The sequence below is a fragment of the Phalangium opilio genome, unplaced genomic scaffold (assembly GCF_054372755.1).
Source record: "Phalangium opilio isolate 3A_F unplaced genomic scaffold, DU_Popi_V2 ptg000209l_1, whole genome shotgun sequence".
In the NCBI taxonomy this organism is placed as follows: domain Eukaryota; kingdom Metazoa; phylum Arthropoda; class Arachnida; order Opiliones; family Phalangiidae; genus Phalangium; species Phalangium opilio.
Window position 1 is genome coordinate 4394885 of NW_028324217.1, and position 9643 is coordinate 4404527.

A 9643-nucleotide genomic window follows, 5' to 3' on the forward strand; every position below is an offset into this window, starting at 1 on the left:
AAATGTCTTCACTCGTTAACCTTGATTTAATTGTACATCATTTGGAATCATTTGACTTCGAAGAAGTTTGCTGAAGCTGTGATAAAATTCAACAGATATGGCTGAACATTGGACGATTTTGCACAAACTGGCTGAAAATGGTGACGCAGAAACTGTCTCTTATTGGCTTGCCAATAAAGAAATTGCGGCGAATTTGAACACAAAAGATGGGTATGGTCAGACTCCATTGTTTGTTGCAGCCCAATGTGGTAACGCAGGTGTGGTCGGAGTACTGATAAGGATGGGAGCCCGAATTAATGAGGCCAGAAATGACGGTACGACACCGATATGGCAGGCAGCTTACATCGGAGACATAGAAGTCTTGCAGGCATTACTGTACTATGGCCTGGATGTAGAAACTATTCAATTCCAGCCTAATAACAATGGAGCTACACCTGTATTCGTGGCTGCGCAAAATGGCCATAGAAATGCAATTAGAATACTTTCTTCCTACGGTGCCAATGTAAACACACCGAATAATTCAGGCGCTACACCTTTGTACGTAGCTTGCCTTAATGGACACAAACATGTACTGCAGACCCTGTTATCGCGCGGTGCGAGGGTAAATGAAGCGACACAAGATGGTCGTACACCTTTACTGACGGCGGCTTTAAACGGCCATTTTGAAGTTGTAGTAGCCCTCCTGAAAAGAAGAGCCAATCCTAATGCCGCAATGGAGAACGGAGCTACTCCACTGTATTGGGCTTCCTTTAATGGGTACAAGGACATAGTGAACGTGTTGTTAGACTATGGTGCTAATGTAAACGTCGCGCGGATTGACGGAAGCACACCCCTTCACGCGGCAACGTATAACGGACACTCGATATCGTTATAATGCTTTTAAATAGAGGCGCGGGAATTGAAGCATCGACTAACAAAAATGGCCGTACACCCACGGACATAATGTATGACGGGCTGGATTTCCAACTGTCCCAACCGTCAATTTTTTGCGAGCGAACAATGGAGACTGTCAACGAAGTATTGAGACTAACAATTGAGGGCGATAACCAAGACAAGATTGAAACGATGCGTAAAAGGCTTTCGCTGCTAAACAAGCAAGTCGCTAAGTTAGTCGACAAGCTGAACAACGTTCATATATCGATTGAAGAATTCATAACCCAGAAGGATGAAGAAATTGCAAACCTTCGTGGGGAAAACAAGGGGTTAGTTTTGAAGATTATGGTCAAGAGAAAGATTACGTCCATGAAGGAAGATAAAAAGAAAGCCGAACAAGAAAATGATATTCAGCTTCTGGAAATCGTTCGGCAACTACGAGAAGTGACTAAGGAACGCGACAAAGAGGTTGAAAGTTTAAAGGTCATTAGAAAAGGGTTGGAAGCGCGGGTTCAAGAGTTAACTCGGTCTAATACCGACCTTGCTACGTTAACGTTGGTTCTATTTACCGCCAATCGAGCTAAGGACTTCGAGATTGAGAGGTTGACTAATATTATAATTAAACTCAGAAACGACACCAAAAATATAGTATTTTCTCCAGTGCAGATATTGAACTATAATTTTGGTAATTACGCAGGGACAACTGAGTTATCTTATGCTTGAAATTGTCTTAGCAACATATAACTATATACTGTAACGTATTATTATGTAATAATATATATCATAATTGTCTAAAAAATAAATGATTTTTTGTATTCAAAACAAAATAAGAAATAAAGTGAAATTATTTAATAAAACTTACATGTCTTTTTAAGGTTCTTTTCAAATGTTTCTTAATAATTTGTAATCAAACTAATCATATTTATATCACAAACATGACGTGGTGACCATCATCCTTGCATGTATCACACTTGACAAGAATATAAGATTCTATCTAAACTGTATTATTAGCAGACGACGTTCGGACGTTGTCAAAACTATGTATCATACTAAAGCTAAACCCCAGACGAAAAAATATGTATGGGTATTTTCACAGCCTACTTAGTTTTAAACATGTCTGGTTAAAGTTCTCTTCGAGTATTTCTTAATAATTTATAATTAAACCAATGAAATTAGTACCATAAACACGACACGATTTCTTCAAATCATTTATCTCACTCGACACGAGTCTGAAGTTCTATACTGTTAAATTGGCAGACGACGTTGTTAAAACTATATTTATACTAAAGCTAAACTTCAAACGGAAAAATACGTAATGGCATTTTCACAGCCTACTTAAAAATTGTTCAGTTTTACCAAATCATATGGATCTTCAATAACACAGTTTTTCATAATAGAATATGATGATCAACAGCTTATTTGTAACTTGTGTTTCATGATTAAATATGATAATCTGAAAGCTATATATGCTAACCAATCTGCTTTCTAGTTCTCGCAGCGGCAAAATCCACAACTTTCAACAAATGAAATTAAAAAAATTCTTTTATTTATAAAGTTTTATTGTTTTATATATAACATAAATATTAAATATAAATAATTTCACAAAATCATAAATAAATTTTAATTCAGATTAATTTAAAGATACACGCAGTCTGTTTAATTACCGCCCCCCCCTTAGATTCTTACTTAATTTTACTTGAAATATATCTTTGGTACAGATGCAAGGACTGAATTGAAGGAGGGCTAGCCCCAACTTGTCCCCGCTGAATATACGCCCTATAAATATCCTTATCCGTTCTCAAAACATTTGGCGGTGCCATATGACGAGCCGAGTCCAGTGGGAAGGCGCTGTTTTGTATTCTGCAATAAAAAAACGTTAAATAAAAGTATTTGAAAAATAAAACAGTATCTTTACAATAGAAATGGTCTAGTTGGAGTCTTGACTTTTTCACCGCAAGATTCTTCTTCCAATGGCGTTGTACAAGACACTTTACCAATACCAACAAATCTTTTGTACATTTTTAAATCATGCTCGTCTGGTTGTTTTAACTCTTTTCCGTAGACTTGTTTCATTGTTGGGAATATTGACTATAACAAAGAGTAATTTTGCAAATGTGGAATTATGAAAGTGTTTATTAGTTGAGGAATTGTTCTCAAACGTCACGTGATTAGATCTGGGAGGACGAATGAGGAGACTGTAACTAAGGCACCACCTCACTCATCATCCGGACTTCAGAGCAGTCTGGGAAATAGTACACTTCCTCTGGTCCAAAACCAGTTTATTTATTGCTTGGACTAGTTTTTAAATTCAAGAATTGGGGGTCACTGGTCCTCGGGACTAGTTTTTAAATTCAAGAATTGGGGGTCACTGGTCCTTGGGACTAGTTTTTAAATTCAAGAATTGGGTGTCACTGGTCCTCGGGACTAGTTTTTAAATTCAAGAATTGGGTATCACTGGTCCTCGGGACTAGTTTTTAAATTCAAGAATTGGGTATCACTGGTCCTCGGGACTAATTTTTAAATTCAAGAATTGGGTATCACTGGTCCTCGGGACTAGTTTTTAAATTCATGAATTGGGTATCACTGGTCCTCGGGACTAGTTTTTAAATTCAAGAATTGGGTATCACTGGTCCTCGGGACTAGTTTTTAAATTCAAGAATTGGGTATCACTGGTCCTCGGGACTAGTTTTAAATTCAAGAATTCGGTGTCACTGGTCCTCGGGACTAATTTTTAAATTCAAGAATTGGGGGTCACTGGTCCTCGGGACTAGTTTTTAAATTCATGAATTGGGGGTCACTGGTCCTCGGGACCAATTTAAAAATTCAAGAATTGGGGGTCACTGGTCCTCGGGACCAGTTTCTTAATTGCAAATCTATAGGAGAACAAAGGCGGGGACCAGTCCGGAGACCAGTTTGTCATTTCGGACACTAAGGGGGTCACTGGACCCATGGACTGGTTCAAAAAATATCCTTATTTCCCAGACTGCTTCAGAATCACGAGACTAGCTGAGAGAACTCTTATACGTGTACCACAAAAGCCAGGGTCCAAAACTTACTTCAAACGTTACTTCCTTTGAAGAGGACTTTTCGGAGGATGTAGAAGAGTCATCACTATCGACTAGAAATTTGGGATCGTCATCGCTAAATTCATCGCTATCCGTGTCACTTGTACTGCTAGAAGTTGACGTCGTTGATGACATCCCAGAGACGGAAGGATTTGGTGGAGGAGGTTTATCAGTTCCCATTGACTCCTTACGTTTTCCGGGTCGTACCCGGACTGAAAATGGACTGTAAGCGGTAGCGAAATGGGGCATAAAATCTCTGAAAGTTAAAAGTAGTCGGAGCTACATTAGACAAGGTATAATGGGCCACGCAATAATTTTTCTCTAATTCGTGCAAAAAATAGCGCATGCGGGGTCAGGACATCATGCATTTTCGAATATGGCTCCTTAAGTCAGTTGCGTGGCCCGTTAAAGACATGCGTACATGCATCCCTCCTTTGTCTTGTTCCTGTACAAACCTAATGGAATGACTCATATTAAAAAGGAATAATTCGGATAGGACCGTCATTTCATATGGTCGATAGTGTTCGAAATAGCCATCTATACGCTCGTCAATCATATAATTCTTGGCTATTTGCAAGATCGATCCATTGAGACCTTTTTGAACTTCGTCGTAAGCCAATGGTAGTGAAGCTGCTACGTCCGAATCCCACCACTGTGTGTAGCTATATGGGAAAAGATCAACATTGGCCTCGATTCACTTTATTAGAGGCCTCTGAAGGCACTCCCAAAAGCTTGAAAGCAAGTCTTGGCAGTAAGTCGAGGGCCCGCTCAGTGCCGGATTAAAGGGGGGCCGAGGGGGCACTGGTCCCCGGGCGCAAGGCTTGTTGGGGCCGCATTGATTAGAACTATTCCCCCTTAGGGACATTTGCTGTTACTTTTTTTCCCACTTAAGGGGGCGCACACTATCTCGGCCCCCGGGTGCAAAATTGCTTAATCCGGCCCTGGGCCCGCTAAGCTTAGCAAAGGCTTAGCTCCGCGATTGGATCCTGCCTGCCTTTGCCAAGGTAAAATTGCCATGTAAAGCCACTTTCGGAGTGCTTTGGGAAACGCCAAATAAAGTCTTACAGATTTTTTCTTTGAATTGCCTGACCAACAGCTGCGGGATTATGTAAATAATAATCCGTTGAAAGCTCCCATAGTGGAATACTACCGTACGATGGTTTGTATACACCCAAAAACAGATTTATGGCGTTTTGTTTATCAGCGTCTAAAATAGCATCATTTCAATAGATAAAACGTCATTTAATAATCTTCTGGACATAATTTACCAGAAAAGGTATTGCTATAATATCTAGACAGCGTTTGCATAATATCCCGTGAATGGGAAGATAATGGTGAGATTTTTCTGTACGTTTTAATCCTATGAACTAACTGAGAACCGCCATATTGAAGAGCTAATGTGTCTCCGTGATCTTCGTAAAGTTCTTCAAGCATTCTAATTAATCAACTTATTAATTAAGTTATCCTTCAACGAAAATCTAGTTTTATTCGAAATGTATCAAACCTGACACTATCTGTATCAAACTCCAAGGATGGTTTATCTAGAACTCCAAGCGCGTACATCTTCAAAATAATTAAATTCAAAACTTAATTATCATAGTTTTTCATTTAAATTAGCGTCAATATGTCTACCTGAAACGCTAAAGCGCATTTGCCTAATGCAAATTGAGCCGTATTTGTTCTGTCTAAGCAATCAACGCAATTGACTCTAACAACCCCAGTTTGCAATATGCTGCCGTTAAGAGTTTTAAAGCCGCCTAGTTTAGTGTACAGAGGATGGGGAAGTAACTTGTGACAGTAAAAAGGCGGCCAACTTTGAAATATCCCCAGTCGACGCAGGACGTAGTATGAAATGTCCGAGAGGCGACCCATAACGTTTGATTCTTTACTAATATTATTCAAGATGGTAAAAAATAGTTAAGTTACGTCATGTCATGGTACCAGGTATTTCCGCCATGATAATCCTTCGAGTCGCCATCTTATTTACACCTCCTAATTCTGTAACTTACAGTTTGTTAATCCTGGCCATATCAAGTCCAATATGCTCCATCTGATGTTCAGGTCCAACAAACTGGTTCAAGTAAGTGATGGCATTAATAAACTCGTCACTAAGCATGCTTTCGTGTCTCTTTTGCTCTCGTTTTTTAACCAAATTCAATACAAGTATCGGAGACCCGTATCTTTTCAATAACTGGTTAAAATGGCGACCACTTGTGTAACAATAGGGATCAGCCAGGTCCACTTCAAGAACAATTAAAATTGTTGAAAAAAACAAATTAAGAACTATTTTCTTTTGATTTTTTACATCCAATGGCGGGTTTCGGCACCATTTTAGAGATATCTTGAGACCAATGAGACGGAATTGAACCCCTCATTTGAACAAACGCCGTGTAGTGTCCGTTAATAAGTGATGAGACAGAAGAATCGTGAACAATTTGTTCGGTTTCAACTTCATTGGCAACATCACCCTTCATAAAATGCACCAGATACGTTTATACCGGTAAAATTTAAAAGAATTTGGCTTTATACTTCGCAGTTAGCTCCTCTTTTAAGAAATCTGGTTCCAGCAAAACGATTGGACCGTCTGGCAATTAAGGTCATAAAAATGGGCTTACCATAGACACTTACGTCTAAAATTCTTTATTAAGGAAGTATATAAATATCTCTAGTGGTGACGTCACTCAAGAAGTGTGACGACTAACTTAAAAGGATACTAGATTGACCCACAAATCCATGGGTCATAAATAGCAGCCAATCTGCGTGCAAATCCACGTCTTTAATCAAATATGAATTCCATACAAATTTCCATTGTGGGAATGTACGAATTCCGTAACAATAACCTAAAACGAGTTAATGTCTTCAACACTAAAATAATGGGACGTAGAAAGTGTTGCGCATATTTTGTGCGTATTAATACGAAATTTAGTCCCATGTCTATGAGCGTATAGTGCCTACGGCCGTATATATATACGAGTACACAGAAGAATTCTTAACGTTAATAAAACTATCAACAGTCGCTGATTATAAGGTAGTACGTCGCGCGTGTACATGTTTATGGTTCCGACGGTCATAATAAGACGATAAACCTATGGCCTGAATAAGTGTATAGTATGCTTTACACTAAAAGAAGGATGACACTCTGTATCAAAAATCCACAAACGCATGCGCCTTGGCAAATAGTTAAGCAGCGCTAATAAAGTAATGATGAGGGAACTATATTTACATGGCGTTTGTGATTCGGTCTAGTAACCTTGCTATAATAAATGTTAATTCTGATGTTGGTTAGGAAGAATCATGTTACAATTACCCCAGCCGCTTTTTTGGGCTGTACATTTCACTCAAAGATAAGTATTATATACTTGGTCCCACCCAAGAGCCACAGATAAGCAAATTTGCATGGGTGTTATTAAACAAACCTTCGGATTGATTTCCATAATGATGATGGTTATTTGATTGCAATTCTGACCATACTTCTGGGCCAGTGCCATCTGATGAATACGTATCATCTATACTAGGAGATTCCTGCAGTCTGGAGTGCACTCTGACGTAATCTTCACCTTTTGGCTGTTGATGAACAACACTTGTCAATACGCTTAAAGCAAAGCGCGGGTCACGTGGTTCACCTACAAGTTGACTTTTCTTAGGAACTCCAGTTTTGGTTTGACAAAGGCACGAGTCATTTGTGGGCGGGATTTATACGTATAAATCCCGCCTACTAGCCTTCGCCAAGGCAAAACTGGAGTTCCTAAGGAAAGTGGACCTTGCAGGGGAACCACGTGATTTTGACAAATGCCTACTTGAAGACTAGCTAAAAAGTTATCAGCAATTTCAACGGAACCCTCTTCAGTATTTGTCTGAGGGTTCCAATAAGGCGCGGATCTTTCCTGCTCAACATCATGACTGGTATCAGTCAATCGGTTATTTAATAAAGCCAAATTGTACTGAAGAGTGTGAGTCAGATCGTAACTATAACTGTTAATTGCATAAATTTGAAATTTCACAGTTACATTAATTTACAAATTAAATTTAAGTTTAATTGCACTTCGAATTTTCACCTATAGTAAAAATTGCTGGACAAATCGACATTCTGGAAAATTTTCACGTATCTAAAAAATTATTAATGCATATCATATTCAGCTAGATCACAGTCTTCACGCCCACTTATCGATGTGGGCGTGTACTTCAATAAGCTCCTCCCATTTCAGTAAGTATCATCACAGAGCAAAAAGTTTACCTATACTCATCAGGGTGAAAATGTTTATCACCGCTTTGTGGAATGTAAATCATGCTCGTGTCCTCAATTTTGTAGATGGTATGGTGACCAATTACAGCCACTCTGCGTCTCTTGGTTATAAGGATTATGTAATAGCCCTCCAGGAACTTTACAAAACCTTTTTGATAAAATTGCGCGCGTTTAACAATAATCAACCGAAAACTTGTAAGAAATCTCCAAAATCTTTACCAACAATCCCAAACGCAGAAACTGTTCGATTAAGACCAGTTCCGTATCTTTGACCCTGCTTTGATCGCCCACTAACATTTTGAAGGTCTATGGCGGTTAGCAGATCACGAATTTTCTTTTGGTTATATTCCACCTTATAAACGCGGTACAGTAAATTTATAAGAATGCTTCATTGCAACGCGATGATGTGTTAATTACCTTATCATCACTAATAATAAGTTCTTTCGATTGACGATCGATTTTTAATATTCTAAATGTCGTCTGGGTATTGTTAGAACCCACAACATACAGGGTCTACAAGAATAAATTTTAATTTAACGAGACATGGCTTCATTTTGAAATATTTGAACTCTATCAGTTAAATGGTTGCATTTTCAACATGGAAATGCAAATATTGTTGTTTCACCACGAGTGTAATGATCTCTATTGTGCTATACATGTAGTTTATACAAAAAAATGCTTATGACACAATGGTCACAGTGTCCCGAATTTTACATTTTTTGTTATGCTCCCTTAAGGGTGCATTGAAATCTACCTATGGTGCATTGCGTTATAGGGAGCTGCCAATGAGGTGTGGCTTAAAATGGCTCCTCCCCTATCCACCAAAATGGCGGCAACTTCACAGAGTGAAAGGCTATAGTGGGGGAAGGCTCTTGATTGGCTAAGTGAGGGTCTGACGCTTAGTAGGGGAGATTTTCACCCCTTTGCCCACAACCTATGGTACAGTTTTCAATTGGTGCAGCTCTACCACAACAATAACCCCCAAAATTAAATGTTATTCAGCAACTTTGTGTCGCACATTGCATGAATATATTCGAATATTTGCCTCTATAAATTTTTGAGGCTATCGAGACCGAAAGGGTATATTTATTTATCGCGCAATCTGCATAAAAAATATTGTCATACTTACAGATTTTGTTTCGTACAGTGCTATCTTCTGTATAGTATTAATAAAGGGTAATACACAGGTACCAGGAGGTGTTGATTCTAAGTTAAACATCATCTCGCACTACTAATAATATTATCGTAATATATTCATAACCTTCTTTCACTTAAACTGCAAAAAAATTTTTCATTTGGTAGGGATTACACACCTTCAACACAAAAACGAGTTCTGCGAAACCGCAACTGGGTTTATTGGTATATATGGTTTCGAGGTACAGCCCCCTAATGCAGAAATATAAGCAGACTAATTCCGTTTTCCATCGGCTGCTAGCAATCGGCCACCATGGAGCAATATAAC

At 38.8% G+C, this 9643-nt stretch overlaps 1 protein-coding gene across 1 annotated transcript; it reads right to left on the minus strand.

Moving 5' to 3' along the window:
- Nucleotides 1-2397: 2397 nt before the first annotated feature.
- On the minus strand, nucleotides 2398-9503 carry FIG4 (polyphosphoinositide phosphatase FIG4). Its single transcript, XM_089854850.1, has 19 exons — nucleotides 9311-9503; nucleotides 8599-8694; nucleotides 8401-8533; nucleotides 8173-8329; nucleotides 7994-8044; nucleotides 7736-7910; nucleotides 7355-7502; nucleotides 6653-6778; nucleotides 6468-6568; nucleotides 6244-6406; nucleotides 5948-6179; nucleotides 5571-5826; nucleotides 5443-5501; nucleotides 5207-5373; nucleotides 5004-5145; nucleotides 4394-4600; nucleotides 3930-4194; nucleotides 2789-2961; nucleotides 2398-2733 (listed from the first exon to the last, which is right to left on the minus strand). The coding sequence occupies exons 1-19, from the start codon at nucleotides 9401-9403 to the stop codon at nucleotides 2556-2558; spliced, it is 2922 nt and encodes a 973-aa protein (XP_089710976.1). The 5' UTR covers nucleotides 9404-9503; the 3' UTR covers nucleotides 2398-2555.
- Nucleotides 9504-9643: the final 140 nt, after the last annotated feature.